At 42.0% G+C, this 17,741-nt stretch overlaps 1 protein-coding gene across 2 annotated transcripts in view; it reads right to left on the reverse strand.

The window, feature by feature from the left end:
* Window positions 1-17,741, reverse strand: part of insra (insulin receptor a) — a 163,966-nt gene that overhangs the window by 41,662 nt on the left and 104,563 nt on the right. For both annotated transcript variants that reach the window (XM_084327985.1, XM_084327986.1), the window contains 5 exons: window positions 17,195-17,334; window positions 11,917-12,061; window positions 8,215-8,429; window positions 2,911-3,037; window positions 589-842 (listed from right to left, as the gene is read on the reverse strand). In XM_084327985.1, the coding sequence (XP_084184111.1) occupies window positions 589-842; window positions 2,911-3,037; window positions 8,215-8,429; window positions 11,917-12,061; window positions 17,195-17,334 (881 nt within the window). The remainder of the gene's footprint in view (window positions 1-588; window positions 843-2,910; window positions 3,038-8,214; window positions 8,430-11,916; window positions 12,062-17,194; window positions 17,335-17,741) is intronic.

Consider the following 17,741-nt stretch of genomic DNA (forward strand, 5'->3'; position numbering starts at 1 on the left):
AACAACAAGCCCTACTGGAACCTAGATGATCTATCTAGTAACAACAAGCCCTACTGGAACCTAGATGATCTATCTAGTAACAACAAGGCCTACTGGAACCTAGATGATCTATCTAGTAACAACAAGCCCTACTGGAACCTAGATGATCTATCTAGTAACAACAAGCCCTACTGGAACCTAGATGATCTATCTAGTAACAAGCCCTACTGGAACCTAGATGATCTATCTAGTAACAACAAGCCCTACTGGAACCTAGATGATCTATCTAGTAACAACAAGCCCTACTGGAACCTAGATGATCTATCTAGTAACAACAAGCCCTACTGGAACCTAGATGATCTATCTAGTAACAACAAGCCCTACTGGAACCTAGATGATCTATCTAGTAACAAGGCCTACTGGAACCTAGATGATCTATCTAGTAACAACAAGGCCTACTGGAACCTAGATGATCTATCTAGTAACAAGGCCTACTGGAACCTAGATGATCTATCTAGTAACAACAAGCCCTACTGGAACCTAGATGATCTATCTAGTAACAAGGCCTACTGGAACCTAGATGATCTATCTAGTAACAACAAGCCTTACTGGTGGCGTTGGTGCGAACGTAGATGATCTCGCTCTTGGCGCCGTGCATCTGGTGCTCGTCGGAGGCCGACAGCTGGGTCTTGACCATGATGGCGTACTGCGTCCAGGGCTTGAGGGGCAGGATGAGGTACCCCGGCTCGGTCTGCTCCTTGCCCCCCTCGGTGGCGCGAGGCGGAGGGTCCACGTCTGCAATCACCCAGCTGTTGGAGCCGCAGGCGTCCTGTCCGTCGAACTCTGTCACGTTCTGGAAGGGCCTGGTGGGGGACAGTAACACATGACGGTGGCACAGTGGTCAGCACTGCTGCCTCACAGCAACAAGAACCTGGGTTCAAACCCTAGCAGAGGGGCCTTTCTGTGTGGAGTTTGCGTGTTCTCCCGGTGTTTGCGTGGGTTTCCTCCCACACCAAAAGACATGCATGTTAGCCAGGGATGAGAACTAGCTCATTTGTTAACTCCGGCGCATTTACATGTGAAAACTGAAAATGTTGGTCCCTGGGTAAATAAATAAATAATCGTAAACATAAAGAGCGGAATATTTCAGTTATCCTAAAGCCACATCCAGACGGAGACGGAACGGATCTTTTTCGTTTTCATAATTTTTTTTTAAACACGAAATCGTCTCAAGAAATATGTGTCCAAACGAAACCACTGAAAATGCTGTAACGCTGCCACAAATGTACAAAATAAATGTCTTTCCTGTTTTAGACTTCGCTCTTTTATTTTTAAACCCCCCGACCGGAAGTGTTATTGTTGTTATCGCTAGCGGAACAACTTGTGTCGTCCGGTTCTGTGTTTTTGAGCTAATACAAATGTTGAGATTGTTGGTGAACAAGCAACTAACTGCAGCTATGTTGTATCATGTTTCTTTTTTGTTGGCTGGGTTTGCACATGCGGATTAAGGGAGAGGTGGGCTATTGTGTCATTGGTTCAGGAAAGATGCGTACTGGCTTGTAAAGACGGGAACGCAAGGGTGGCGTCTTCAGATTTGTTCACTCTGGGCCCGTTTTCAGAAAATTGCATATTCAGGCTCCCATAACGCGGTTCCGTGTGGACAAAACGTGCATACATACTTTGGCGGATACACCCAAAATCGTCACCGTCTGGACATGACCTAAGAGTAGCTCCTTGATCAGCTTGCTTTTATCTTCTTCAAGGTCAACGGATTCCCTTGGGGGAAATTCGGGTGTCATAGCAGGGGGAGGGGGAGGTACAGGTACAGGTATGGGCAGGGTAATAGTAGAAATACATAAATATAGGCAATACAATTTTATCTGAACAAATAAATATGAGAACAATTTGGGAAACAAAGCTGCAGATTATACGTTGCTATAAATATGGCCAATAATACATTTTTATCTCAATATATACTATGAGTAAAAGTAAAATTCCTAAGCCACTATATTTTTCAACGGAACCTGAATGTGTCGGCGCCCCATCAGATATGCATGCGTTCAAAGGACTGCTGAAAGGAGAGCTCAATTCTTGGATATAACATTTGGCACGATTTTAAAGATAGGTTATGGGTTATGGATGGCAGGTTCCCGTCAACAAATGCATTTCCTGATACGCTTTGGAGCGAGGCCAGCAGCTCCCGCAGTTCTGCTCTGACGAGGAAGCACGCTCTGAAACGTGTTAACAAATAAACCCACAGGGAAGCTACTGTCCAGAACCTTCACACACACGCATCAAGTTTTAATCACCTGTACATTGTATATTAAGATTGCACTTTACTGCTACATTTGCACTCTGGTTGGATGCCAAACTTATTTTCGTTGTACTGTACTTGTGCTGTATAATTAATATATATATATATATATATAATATAATTTGAATCTAATCTAATATCTAATATGTCCCTTACCTACTCTTACTAGTTATACCGTTGGCCAGTATGACTTACTACCATACCATAGTGTCTTTATACCTGTAGCAGGCTAATAGTAGAAAGACATAAATATAGGCAATACAATTTGATCTGAATATAAAAATATGAGAAAAAAAATAAACAGTGTAAACAATAACAATTAACTCTGAATATAAAATGAGAAAAATAACCAGCGTGAAAAACAAAGGTGCAGATGAGGGTCTGTATGCCCCGTCGCTTATATTATACGTAATGAACACAGTATTCGTGAAGTGTCTTGTGTTAACCCTTTCACTACTGCACTACCAAATGGTTAACCCTTTCACTGTGACAATACAGGAAGTTAACCCTTTACTATCACACTACAGACGGTTAACCATCTGTAGTGTGATAGTAAAGGGTTAACCTTCTGTAGTGTGGTAGTGAAAGGGTTAAAAGAGAGAACGGGTCAGACTTACGCCTCCTTGTACAGCACCATGAAGCCAAGCAGGTCTCTGAAGTCTGGCGGCCAGAACGGCTCCCACTTGATGAGGATCTTGTGACTCAGGGTTCGAACGTGAGTGAACTTCAACACCTGGTTCTCACCTGAGAAACGCGGGGACATTACATTTAAAATGTTAAGATTGTAGAAAAAAACACAGGAGGCTTTATCCTGCACATCATGTCTCTGTTGACACAATAAGACAGATATGAGGGATGTTGTTGTGGGGAAACAGGCGGGGGAAAGGTCCTGACGGCTCTCGGCTACACAGGACGTTTTGATCCTTCAGAAACAATAACACCATATAACCCCCCCGCCCGCCCAGGGGGCGTTCAGAGAGTGTTGGGGGTGGTACCACCCCCCCAGGGGGCATTCAGAGAGTGTTGGGGTGGTACCCCCCCCCCCCCCAGGGGGCATTCAGAGAGTGTTGGGGTGGTACCACCCCCCCAGGGGGCATTCAGAGTGTGTTGGGGGGCACTGGGTACAGATTTATTATCATTGTTTTAATATCAGGACTGGAACCAGAGAGGAGCCTACATGCAGTGAAGCACAATCAACATCCAAAATCCTACTTCAGAAAGAAAAGAAAAGGTTTTACTTTTGGTAATGTGTGAAATTTATACACACTTGTAGTAAAATTTGAAAAAAATATGAATCTAGGAAAGAATTCATTATAATAATGAATATTTTATTGGGTCCCATTGTTCATGCCTTCATTTAACGCACAACACTGACAGGCTTAATTAACCCAATAAACTGAGCCAAACAACGTTTAGCGTTACATCACTTGATCCGTCTGCTGTTTTGGTGATTAAATGGTGTTGACTGGGCATCCACCGGGGAGGACGATGTGGTTGCCTAGCAACTGAAAACACTATTGCAGAAATCTAAGTGTTTTGTTCATTGTTTGGCAGGGGCTGTGTATAATTGAGTATTGACAATGACACATCCAGTAAATGAATGAATAAATTAATGAATGCTGTTCCTCCTCCAGCCATCCGCTGTGTTCCCACTGCAGTGAGCAGTCTAAATAATAGTCTAGATCAGTGGTTCTCAACTGGTCTAGCCTTGGGACCCAACATTTTCCTTAGTCATTAAGTCGCGACCCAAATTTTTGAACCACTATGATTTATTTAAAAAAAATTCACAATCTTTCATGCACTGTTAAAAACATGAAATAAACACAAAAAAGTGCAACAAAAGTGCAACTATGGCTAAAAACCCAACGAAATAAAATAATAATAAATAATATGCTTCTTAGCAGATTTCTTAGCTTAACATAACAGACCTAAGTTTGGGGGAACTAATGGGATAACTGGGGTTGCAACAAAAGTGCAACTAGGGCTAAAAACCCAATGAAATAAAATAATAATAATAAATAATATATGCTTCTTAGCAGACTTCTTAGCTTAACATCCCAGGGAACTAATGGGATAACTGGGGATGTTGTTTGCTCCTGACAAGAGTCTCAAAGTCTGGGGTGATGGTAGACAAAGCAACTCTGAGGTCATGCTCAATGTCCAATCTGTTCCTCTGCTTTGTCGTCAGCTGGACCAGAGCTGAGAAGCCACTTTCACAAAGATAGGTAGTAAAAAAATATATACCGGTATTAAAAACAGATAAAAGATAAAAAAATAAATAATAATAATATTAAACTTTTTTTTATTATTATTATTATTATTATTATTATTATTATTATTATTATTATTATTATTATTATTATTATTATTATTATTATTATTATTATTATTATTATTATTATTATTATATATATATATTTTTTTTTTACACACATCCGCGACCCACTCAAAATGGCCCCGCGACCCACTTTTTGGTCGCGACCCACCAGTTGAGAAACACTGGTCTAGATGGAAACATACACCTGCATAGGGTGGATTTTTTTTCACCACCTGTTTTTTCTTTGATTGATTGAAAACTTTATTAACAGATTGCAGAATGGGTACAATACAGTACAGCTCAATACACACAATTGTTAAGGGGATGCAGACCAGAGAAAGACTTTCGTCTCGTTTACATTAGGGTCCCCCATTTTCAATTCATCACTTAATCCTTGAAGTGTCCATTTTAAGATTCTGCCAGGTAACAGGTTGGAAAAAGAAGAAAGAAAACAGCATAACTTTTCAAGTTAACAACATAGAGACAAATTAAAACATTTTCCCAAACAAGTTTGACCCAAGGAATTCAGTACAAGTGTTACTTTTAAGATTCAAACACATCTTGATTAAATTTCAGGACAGAAAAAGCAAAAAAACGCTGAAAAAAACATATCACATCTGTATTTTCCCTTTTTACTAAAATGTAGTGCATTGGACGAGATCGATTTAGGTTAATATTGGAAATAATATTGTAATAAAGATTGTCTCCATGCTGTTATGCCCTAAATATTATAGTTTTGCATAAACAATTCTGCGGCTAAGTGGCGCAGTGGGCAAGGCGCTCGCCACTAGTGCAGGAGATGCTGGGTTCGAGCCCAGCTCTCGGCATTGCTACCAGCTTGGCTGGTCGTTCATACTAACACAATTGGCAGTGTTAGGGGTGGGAAAGCTGGTGGGTTGGTCCTGGTCGTTGTAAACAGCGACTCCGGTTCGGTCGGGGCGCGTACTCAGCGAGGAAAGGATCTAAGGGGGGTAGTGTGATCCTTCCACACGTTACACCCTCTCAGTGAGAGTCCGCGCTGCCAGGTGAAAAGAAGCGGTTGATTGGCTACACATGTGTCGGAGGAAGCATGCGATAGCCTCCACTCTCCCAGACTGACCGTAGGGGGTAGGTGCGCAGCGACCAGGAAGGGGATTGGGAATTGGCATAACGACTAACATTGGGATGGGAGAAAAACGGAGGAGGAAAAAGATAAAAAAAAAAAAAAAATCTATAGAGACAAATTAACACATTTTCCCATGCGATGTTAATCAGTGATTTATTTATTGTTAAGGTTCAAACTATATGTTTTCATATGCACTGGATATCATGGACTGGATATATTCTTTGTTGACACAACATTCAAGTATTTTCTTCTATTTGTATTTTGTGCCCTAAACTACTAATCATCATCATCACTAAAAACAATTGTCAAAGTCTATCTCTTCGAGCTCCATCTCTTCCTCCGCCTCATCACACTCGTACTCTCCATCCTCCTCATCCATGTTATTTTTTGCATAATCTGCCTCCTTATCAAGAGCTTCTTGCTCTTCTGACTCCACTTTCTGGGCCAGTACCTCAACAAGAGAAGGAGGGAGGATGGGTCCAACCATCCAGACAGGCTCTAACACCTCCTCATCCATTGTTTTTCCCAGTCCATACTTTGATCATAGGCTTTGGGCCTCTTGAATATTGGCTGTTCTGCTCTTTTGTAGCAGGCGACTCTGAAGTTGGATCGCTGTACATGTGGGATGAGACAGACCTTGGGGGGAGGCAGGCGTTCAAGGTCTACTTTGGATCTGGATATGCCCATCAACCTCCAAGAACTCATGCATTTGCCAAGACAAACAATGATGATCCTCCTCTACCAGCATGACCAACCTCTCCATATACTGATGATCCTCCTCTACCATGTCAGCATGACCAACCTCTATATACGGATGATGAAGAGGAGGAAGGATGATGATTAGTAGTTTAGGTTTGAATGTTGTGCCAACAGAGAATATGTACTGTAATAGTACTTTGTTTGAACCTTAACAAAACATATTTCACTGGATTTCAAATTGTATAGGAAAATGTGTTCATTTTTGTCTATGTAGGACAAATTAGTCTTTTCACATTCGTCTTCCACTTTTGGCCATGTTTACACAAAATCTACAATATTTAGGGCATAATGGCATGGAGACAATCTTTATTACAATATTATTTCCAATATTAACCTAAATGTGATATACGTTTTTTCAGCGTTGTATTGCTTTTTCTGTCCTGAAATTTAACCAAGATATGTTTGAATCTTAAAAATAACAATTGTACTGAATTCATTGGGTCAAACTTGTTTGGGATTTTTTTTTATTTGTCTCTATATGTTGTTAACTTGAAAACTTATGCTGTTTTCTTTTTCTTATTTTTCAGGTTTTGGTTCAGGATAGGTGTAATAAAGGGTTAAAATAAACCCCATGGGACATTATTTCAACCGGTTACCTGGCAGAATCTTAAAATAGACACTTCAAGGATTAAGAAAAAACAGGTGGTGAAACAAAATCCACCCTATGCAGGTGGACCTATGTTTCCATCTAGACTAATAGTACTTAGTATTTAAACAATATTAATGCACTTTACCCTTGCTCTTTTTATTTAATTTATTTGATAAATAATTTGACTTGGCGCACAAAAGGCTTTTGTTGCTCTGCTGATATGTTGTTGTTGTTGTGGCTGCTGCCTGAAATAGTCTACTGTATGATTAGTAGTAACATCTGTGTCTGCTTACATGTATTCTTGTAATACATCTGTATGGTTTTGTTTGTTCCTCCTCTGTTTTTAAGCTTTGCACATTATAATTCGAATTCAGTCTACTGAACATGGCAAATCAAGTAAACTTGAATGATTAATTCAGTAAATAGGTGTAATCTTCATAATCAGTGACTATACCATTGTGACCCTGCCTGTTCTCAACGTACTACCATAGTGTCTTTATACCTGTATGTTATGACAATACATTTGAATCTAATCTAATCTAATCATATATCCCTTACCTACTCTTACTAGTTACGCTGCTGGCCAGTATGACTTACTACCATAGTGTCTTTATACCTGTATCACTGTACATAATAATACTATAACACTGTACACATACATCTGACTAGCACTATACTCAGTAGTCATTTATATATCTTATACGCAGTTTAATCACCTGTACATTATATATTACTACTGCAGTCTAATGTTACATTTGCACTCTGGTTGGATGCCAAACCTATTTTTGTTGTACTGTACTTGTGCTGTATGATGACAATACATCTAATCTAACCTAAACCAACCTAACCTAATATAACCTAACCCAACCTAACATAACCTAATCTAATCTAAACTAATATAACCTAACCTAATTCAACCTAACCTAACCTAAACTAATATAACCTAACCCAACATAACCTAATCTAATCCAATCCAACCTAACCTAAACTAATATAACCTAACCCAACATAACCTAATCTAATCCAATCCAACCTAACCTAAACTAATATAACCTAACCCAACATAACGTAACCTAAACGAATCCAATCTAACCTAATCTAACCTAACCTAACCTAACCTAATCCAACCTAACCCGTACAGAAGTCCTTACATGAGGCCTGGTCTCCGTTGGTCTTGGAGGCGATGTCGTTCTTCACCTGTCGGTCCTTGGTGCCGGTGACCTCCTCCATCTTGCGTATCTCGGCCATGCAGAGCTTGGAGTTGTAGTGGAAGAACATGCGTCCCTGAGGGATGGCCAGCTGGTGTTTGGACCAGTCCCACAGCTGCCGCAGGTTCTGGTTGTCCAGCGCGTAGAACGAGTAGTTCCTGAGAGGGAAACACAGAGACCACGTTATCAAGGTTATCTTCGGCGAGGTTCAGATAGGAGCTTGCAGCTATTGTGGATTCATGCTCATTGCATCCTTTCTCAAAGAGGAAACAAGAGTTATACAGGTGCATCTCAATAAATTATAATATTGAGGAAATAGTGGCCTCCGCGCCACGCTGCATTGATTCATGCAAAAGGAGCCCCGACCAAGAATTGACTGCATATACTTTTCAGTAGGCCGACATTTCTGTAATATATATACATTTTATTTTTTGTATTGGTCTTATGTAATACACAATTTTTCTCAGATACTGAATTGTGCGTTTTCATTAGCTGTAAGCCATAATCATCAAAATAAAAAAGAAATAAAGGCTTGAAATATTTCACTCTGTGTGTAATGCATATCTATTTTCACTTTTTTTTTCACATTTTTTAATTGAATTACTGAAATAAATAAACGTTTCCTCGATATTAAAATGTATTGAGATGCACCTATATTATGTAATTAGAGGACTGCGCTCAGTAGGGTGCAGACCTCCGCCAAGGCCTAACAATCTAACTACTACGTTCACATGCAACCTTTAACCTGGTAATGACAGAAGAAAAGAGTTGCTGATATTGCCTCAGTCTCAACAGACCCACGCTATGAATCCAGTTAAATGGTAAATGGACTGCATTTATATAGCAGTTTTATCCAAAGCGCTTTTATCCAAACCAGGCAAGGTGCTGACCAGCTCATCAGGAGCAGTTAGGGGTTAAGTGTCTTGCTCAAGGACCCTTCGACACGCTGCCGGGAGGAGCGGGAATCAAACCGGGAACCTTCCGATTACCAGATGACTCTACCCACGGAGCCACTGTCGTTACCTTCAGCGAATGGTAAATCCCTAGTGACATCTTGATCCAGAGAGCCAGACAGACCAAAGCCGTCAGGCTCACAACGTGTCACAATGCGCACGAGTACCATAAAGAGGTGGAGAGGAAGAGCCAGTTTTTAATTAATACCCCTACACCACAACAGGCATGACAGGCATTCTGAGTGTGGACACATAATGCCACCTGACAACATCATATAGCTATGATCCAGTCTCAAAGATCACATTGACATGACTATGTGCAAATGTCAAGTTAGACCGCGCTCTCAAGATACGACACTGGGTGCTGAAATCCCATTAAGTATTATATAAAAGAAGCAGTGAAGCCAGACCAGCACTCTCAGGTTCAAAATTTAATGGCAGCCTGAAACAAACATGTTTCGGAATTATGTATTCCTTCTTCAGTGTTATAGCTTGCAATGCACTTGCAGTCAAGATAATGGTTATATACACAGGTGGTTAATGACTTGGCAGGAAATGATATCACGGCGCAGGTGTGCCTGAGTCTATTGGTCCTCAATGACAAAAGAAAAGACCTATCAAAATAGAGTCTGTTAGTAAATACAAATTATACAAATATACAACGTATAAAAGACATATATAAAAAACACAAAAGCAAAAGCAAAAATTGCATTACATTACCATACCAGAAACTTGCTATGTAACATGCCCGTAGTTTATAGGGCTAATTGAGCCCCTATACTTATTTACATACTTTTTTCTTTTTTCTATTAAGCATCAAAGGATAAACATACCTCTTGCAGGAAACAACCACTTGGATTAAACCATAATCTTATAGATAAAAGGTACTTAAAGGAAACAGGTTAAAACGTTCTCTTCATTCATTCCTCTAGGTTCTATGCAATCAAACAGGTGGATATAATAACATTCCCGTTGTAACAGTAACTTATGTCCGTCTCCCCTTCTCGCGGGCCTGTGGACTAACTCAAGTCCCATGTATCTGAGATCGTTAACGGTATGTTTACACCTGGAAAAGTGTCTAGCTACTGACGACTTTATATCTGAATTTCTCACTGAACACTTATGTTCACTGATTCTTGTTTTAAAGGCTCTGGTTGTCTTCCCCACATAAGAAAAATCACAGGCATTTTAGTAGATACACAAGATTGGATGAATTACACGTGATACGCCCTTTAACAGTTCGTTTTCGGGTGCGTGTAAAATTTCTCTTTGATCATGCCTTGACACTGTACACAGGCTTGACAAGGAACATTTCCATCAGGGATATTAGACAAAAAATGTGTAGGTTTCCTTACGGGCAAGTCGGTTTTAACTAATAGGTTGGATAAATTCGCTTGTCTTTTATAAAAGTAATTAGGCGAATGTTGAAACGCTGTCCCTATTATTGGATCCGACTGTAGAATATGCCAATATTTATTGACAATGCTCCGTATGCCTCTCGTAATGGGGCTAAAAGTGGACACGAAAGATACTTTGTCTGTGTTTTCTTTTTTCTTTTTGGGGATAAACAACGAGGCCCTATCGATCAGATTGGTTTTATTCAGGGCTTTACGTGTCAAATCGACACTATAGCCTCTGTCATGAAAATTGCTTCTTAGAACTTCTGCTTGTGCAGTAAATCTATCTTCAGTGTCGCAAATTCTCCTATAACGGAGTATTTGGCTGAAAGGTAGACTATTTTTCAAGGCAGGAGTGTGGTAACTGGAATAATGTAAGAACGAGTTACGGTCTGTCTCCTTTTTGAAGACCTCTGTATGTAAAGAAATACCATCCGGGAAACATCTAGGAAAGGTAGAGTATGTATATCAGACTTTAATGTAAACTTTATAGTTTCTCTGCAGGTGTTCAGGTACTCAAGGAAGGCATCAAGATCAGACGATGTACCAGACCAAATAAAGAACATATCATCGATATATCTCATATAGGATTTGACGAATTTCTCAAACGGGTTATTATTAAAAATGTGGTCAGACTCATACTTGGACATGTACAGATTGGCTAGGTTCACAGCGGCTGGGGAGCCCATGCTGAGGCCTCTGTTTTGCAAGTAGTATTTATCTTGGAATCTAAAATAATTCCGAGTTAGTACTAGGTCGGCTAGATTAACTAGCGCTTCTGTGGAGGGGAGTAATTCCTCTCTTGAGTTTAGATAAAAACTCAGTGCGTCCAGCGCGTCAGCATGTGGAATGCTGGGGTATAAACTGACTACATCTATGGTAACTAATAAGTCCAACCATAGCAACAAAGTCCTCCCACTTTGAACTCATAGGCCTTAGTACTAAATTCTGATGTATTGCTCAGATCAGACTTTTCTGTTTAGCTGCTCATTCACATTATCTTTTAAATGTGGCCAATATCAGATTTCAGTGTGATGTAAAAGTCGCATGACTGTTCAAACTGAGGTCGCATGGCAAAAATAATCTGACCTGTATCTGAAAAGATCAGACTCCATGTGATTTATGCTGCTCGACAAATCAGATCCGAGTCACATATGAGCAAAACAAATTTAATACTAATCAGATTTGGGCCACTTTTGTCTGCAGTGTGAACGTAGCCGTAGTGACAAGAAGAAGAGGCTCCGCTCGCAGGATGAACAGGAGACCCTGACGGCTTCAGAAGACCGGACACTCACCCGACCTCCTGGACCTCCCCGCGGATGACGCGGAGCTTGCGGAGGAAGGAGAGGGAGACGAGGGCGTAGGAGCGGCGCACCGTCAGGTAGCCGGTGATCTCCTCCAGCTGGCCCAGGTTGGCCTCCAGCTCAGCGGCGATGTTGTCTACAGGGAGGACAGAGGAGAGAGTGTCTGGTCAGGTCTAGGGATGCACCGATCCGACTTTTTCAGTCCCGATACCGATACCTGGGTTTGGGTATCGGCTAATACCGATACCGATCCGATACCCATTGTCCAATTTTTGTTTCCAAAAGAAAAATTGTATCCACGTGTATTTTTTTTTTGGGAATGTAAAGGATCACAAGTGTGTTTTTGATTTGTTGTAAACAAAGACAGAAAATAAACTTCATTCATTCAATTACGGTAATAAACTGTATGCCTCACTGTCACTGTGTGGAAGAGACTGGGATCATTCTTTTGTGCAAGGCAACATCAGGCTTGACTTAAAGCATTACTTTCCTAACTTAGTGAAACTAAATGTAACAAATTAACACATAGATATAAATGTACTGAATGGTTATTTCTTATTTTATTTATTATAAAAAAAAATATACGATATATATTTTTTTACCGATACCCGATCCAGCTATTTTACTGATATCGGCGGCCGATACCAATATGGGATCGGTGCATCCCTAGTCAGGTCCTGCTCTACAAACAGAGCTCACCTACAGAGGAGAGAGTGCCTGGTCAGGTGCTGCTCTACAAACAGAGCTCCCCTACAGAGGAGAGAGTGCCTGGTCAGGTCCGGCTCTACAAACAGAGCTCCCCTACAGAGGAGAGAGTGCCTGGTCAGGTCCGGCTCTACAAACAGAGCTCCCCTACAGAGGAGAGAGTGCCTGGTCAGGTCCGGCTCTACAAACAGAGCTCACCTACAGAGGAGAGAGTGTCTGGTCAGGTCCTGCTCTACAAACAGAGCTCCCCTACAGAGGAGAGAGTGCCTGGTCAGGTGCTGCTCTACAAACAGAGCTCCCCTACAGAGGAGAGAGTGCCTGGTCAGGTCCTGCTCTACAAACAGAGCTCACCTACAGAGGAGAGAGTGCCTGGTCAGGTCCTGCTCTACAAACAGAGCTCACCTACAGAGGAGAGAGTGCCTGGTCAGGTGCTGCTCTACAAACAGAGCTCCCCTACAGAGGAGAGAGTGCCTGGTCAGGTCCGGCTCTACAAACAGAGCTCCCCTACAGAGGAGAGAGTGCCTGGTCAGGTGCTGCTCTACAAACAGAGCTCCCCTACAGAGGAGAGAGAGTGTCTGGTCAGGTCCTGCTCTACAAACAGAGCTCCCCTACAGAGGAGAGAGAGTGTCTGGTCAGGTCCTGCTCTACAAACAGAGCTCCCCTACAGAGGAGAGAGAGTGTCTGGTCAGGTCCTGCTCTACAAACAGAGCTCCCCTACAGAGGAGAGAGTGCCTGGTCAGGTCCGGCTCTACAAACAGAGCTCCCCTACAGAGGAGAGAGTGCCTGGTCAGGTCCGGCTCTACAAACAGAGCTCCCCTACAGAGGAGAGAGTGCCTGATCAGATCCTGCTCTACAAACAGAGCTCCCCTACAGAGAAGAGAGTGTGTGGTCAGGTCCTGCTCTACAAACAGAGCTCCCCTACAGAGGAGAGAGAGTGTCTGGTCAGGTCCTGCTCTACAAACAGAGCTCCCCTACAGCTTCAGAGCTCGCTTCTCACTCAAGATCGTCTACAATCGGCTGGATTTGCGGCAAAAGCCTTTTGCTATCAGCTGAGCGACGGTTGACTACCCTTCCCCCCCAGAGCTGAAACACCCAAACAAATACCCCCGCCCCCCTTTGACACTGAACGTGGGTTACCGATCCACATCCGTCCAGTGTTTGGGGAGGAGGAGGCGGCAGGTTACAATGAGGTGACCGCGGCGACTACCGAACCCGGCAGGTTTATTTCCATCTTTAATTGTCACGCGGCTCGTCGCATTTTAATGTCATCCGCCGCTGCATTCCTACGCTCCGACGCGCCAGGAGGCGTGAAGCCAGGGACATTTTTCTCTCGTTTCGCAGTACCATCGTCTAATCAAAGTGTCACGCAGGTATTTATAGGAGTACAGTCTCGTTCGGCCGTAAATAACACCTTTTGGTTCTGCGTCGCTGGGCCTCGTGCGTGAGCGGCAGGGATAGCGGCCTCTCATTGCGGGACGTATGCCAGCCGTTTCTATAAAGGAGCGCGTCGATGTTATTATGGGATGTTATGGGAAATGTGCTTCTCGAAACGGATACCGGTTCCCTCTCGGTGCGTTCGGGAGAAAGCGTTCCGGCTGCGAGCTAGCCTAGCACAGCACAACTGAACGGAAGTGGATACGCACCAGCTAGCCTAGCGGTTGGCCAAAAACACCTCTCTATGAGTATTAAGCTAGACTAGTGGTCCGTATCCGCTTCTATTCAGTTGTGCTGTGCTAGGCTAGCTAGCAGCTGGATAGCTTTCTACTGAACGCACAGAGAGGAGATTGGTATCGATCTTCTTGACGGTAAGCGCATTTCCCCAAAATGTTTACGTGTTCCTTTAAACCACGAGACCTGGGTATGACTCTGACCCAGGTTGTTATCCTGGGTTAATAAACCTGGGATTAGATATATAAAAAACTGGATATCATTAAAGATGAATGACATTCCAAGTTTTGACATCGTACATTTTCTTTTATATGGATCATTTAAATCGTATTGATTAAATTATGATCATTCTTATGGGTAAATATAATATTCATTGTAGCAGGTGGAAAAGTTATACGTTGTTTGTTTTAGGAATGATTTCAAATTATATTTCTCATCTCTAAAAATAAACAAGTATTATGTACAAGATATGATAGCTAAAAAGATTTGTGGAGATATATCTAGTTTTCTGTCGTTTTTTTATTATGCTCCCTTTTTTTAAAGTCTTGGTTCCTCTTTTTGTTATTCTTTCTTATCTAGACAGATACTTTATTGGTCCCCTTTTGGGGAAATGCTGGTATCCAGTAGCTCTCATCAGTCAACATTACAGTTGACAAACGTTTAAAATATACAAATATGAAATGGACACACAATAGAAAGAGTCAAACAAGTAAAGCAATGAGGTGGACAAACAATACAAATGGTTGTTTTTGTCTGTATATTGTTGCTGAATTTCTCTCGGGATAAATCATTTCTATTCTATTCTATATTTCTTTAAGAATTCCGCCCATGTTTTTGTTGTTTTCTTTTTGTTCATTTGACCTTTCGTAATTTATTTTGAAAGTATTTGTATTTTTACTAACCTGGGGGTAACCCATGTGTCTACGGGCAGTGGACCAGGGGTTATTACCGTGTCTTGGGGGTAAAAAGGGGGATCTCTGCTCTATGAACCCCTGGACAGAAGGATGAGTGGTTGTGGGGTACCTTAAACCACGCCCCAGCTTGCAGTAACGAGCAACAACAGTCTTTATATCCTGTATTGACGTGTCGGCTCCAACACCTTTGTGTCGTCTATTCTCACAACTGCACTATTGTATCATTTTACTCTGTCTATTGAGGGTGGTCAACCAGTCAGAGACTAAGAGCCACACAAATTACTGTGGTAGCACAAAGAGCCACACCATATATACCAGCGTTTCTCAACCTTTTTTCCATTCACGGCACCCTTCATGTGTTTATAGGTCCCACCCTCTGGCCTCTGATGTTGCTAATGTCTTTTTTATTTGGGCCTCACAGGGTTAACCTCTTAAGCCCGAGCGGTACGGTACTGGACCGCAAATGACATCAGGCCATAAATCCATCTCTACAGAATGTATGAATTAATGTTGCGTTTTCTTTTCAAATGTATCCAAGAGTTAAGACCCTAACCCTGTCAAAACAGCAGTCAAAGTGTATATTTTCAGCATTACGTTTGTTTACCAATGATTGTAACTGTTATTAGTGAAATATATGATTATAGAAATCTCAGGGCATTGAGTCGGAAACCGGCGCATATTGACGGGGAGGAAGTGGCGCAGCCAAAAGTGAGTGTAGTCTTTTGAAGGAAGAGACCCAGGGCTTTTGATGGACTTTCGAATTTCGAAAAACTACCCTACCCAGCTCATGCCAGCCCCTGTCAATCATCTGACTTCTGGATGAACTTTTTTTATTTCTCTTATTTTTCGGGGATTATCTCACAAACCTGAACGTTATTGCCATAATACAGAACAGTTAGTTTCTCTACCTTTCTGTGAATGTCTAGCAAAAAACGGCGTTGCAATCTGATGAAAATTGTGGAGAAATGTACATTATAAAAAAGTAACTGTACTTGTGAATCACGCCTGGTGATACTAAATCCAGATTGAATTCTGCCATTGGAAAGGGGAGATTTGGCCCGATCCATAGATGTGTGCGACTTGGCCATAATAAGGTAATTTAAAGGCCTGATATTCTATAATCATATTTCAAATTGCATGTGTCCGGATGGCAGAATTCAGTACTGTATCTACAAAACCTTCTGTTTAATCATCTTCCCTTTATTAATTTGCTTAGATTTTTCAGGTGTGGTAAATTTTAGCATGGTGTTATTCACAGTCAAAGATAATAAAAAATATAATTGAATCGATATTCTCCTTTGGTTCATTACAATTTACTAGTAACATACACAATATTTCTGACATCCATAGAGCCATAGATGTCCCTAGAATCAGATACCAAGAACATGCAAATGAACCACTAAAAAAAAAAAAAAAATCTGTAAATGTTTATGTTTTTGTTATCTGATGTTTTTAAATGGAGGGAGGAACCACACATTGGCGGGCAAAGAGCCGCATGCGGTTCACGATCCGCGGGTTGGCCACCCCTATTCCATTGCACTGCACTATTTTGCAATACCTATTTTGCAATATAATATCATCATTTTAAAATTGTCTATATTATGTGTGACGATCAAGCCATAAACAGGGAGGCCTGTTGGGATGTTGGATCCTAGTGTTTTTAGCGTTTATCGCTTTTTTCTACTGTGCAGTCCAGTAGAGAGAGAGAGAGAGAGGAAGAGCGGGAGACAGAGTGGGGGGAAGACATTCTGCAAATGACGCCGGGTCCGGGAATCGAACCCGGGTCGGCCGTGCCGCGACGCAGCGCGTTACATGGTTCGCCACTTGGGCGCCTGATTTTGTCTGTTTGGCACATTTTACGCCTGTCTTTTTTTTTTTTTGCTGTTGTGAAGCACTTTGAGCTGCAATTCTTGTATGAAAGGTGCTATACAAATAAAGTTGATTATTATTATGATTATTATAATACTGGATAGGATACTCACTTCCTCCGCGCAGGTTGATGATCATGCTTCCGTTCAGGACGGTGCAGCCCCTCAGGTCCTGCGCCGCCGTGACGGAGTCCACCGTCTTCAGACCCATGCACACCTTGGGACAGAGGCCGGCGCAGGGGGTACAGTTGAGCCTGCGAGACAGAGAGGGGAGAGGAGGAGCCAGTCAGCCGCTAGCTAATCAATGTCAAGTGTCATGTGGTCCTTTATTAACCCTTTCACTACCACACTACAGAAGGTTAACCGTCTGTATTCACTCATACATTCACACACAGACGGCAGAGGCAACCATGCAAGGTGCCAATCTGCTCATCGGGAGCAGTTAGGGGTTAAGTGTCTTGCTCAAGGACACTTTGACACGCTGCCCGGGGAGGAGTGGGAATCAATCCGGGAACCTCTGTCTGTTCTACCACCCGAGCCACTGTCGCCCCAGGTAGAATACCGTAGTAATAAGAATAGAATAAAGTGCAAGTAGTAATGCAGTAGTAGTAGTGAACAGTAGTGAGTGGCAAGATTCAATCAGGCAGTGGTAATAGTGATG

The sequence above is a fragment of the Notolepis coatsorum genome, assembly GCF_963971535.1.
Source record: "Notolepis coatsorum genome assembly, chromosome: 13".
Classification (NCBI taxonomy): domain Eukaryota; kingdom Metazoa; phylum Chordata; class Actinopteri; order Aulopiformes; family Paralepididae; genus Notolepis; species Notolepis coatsorum.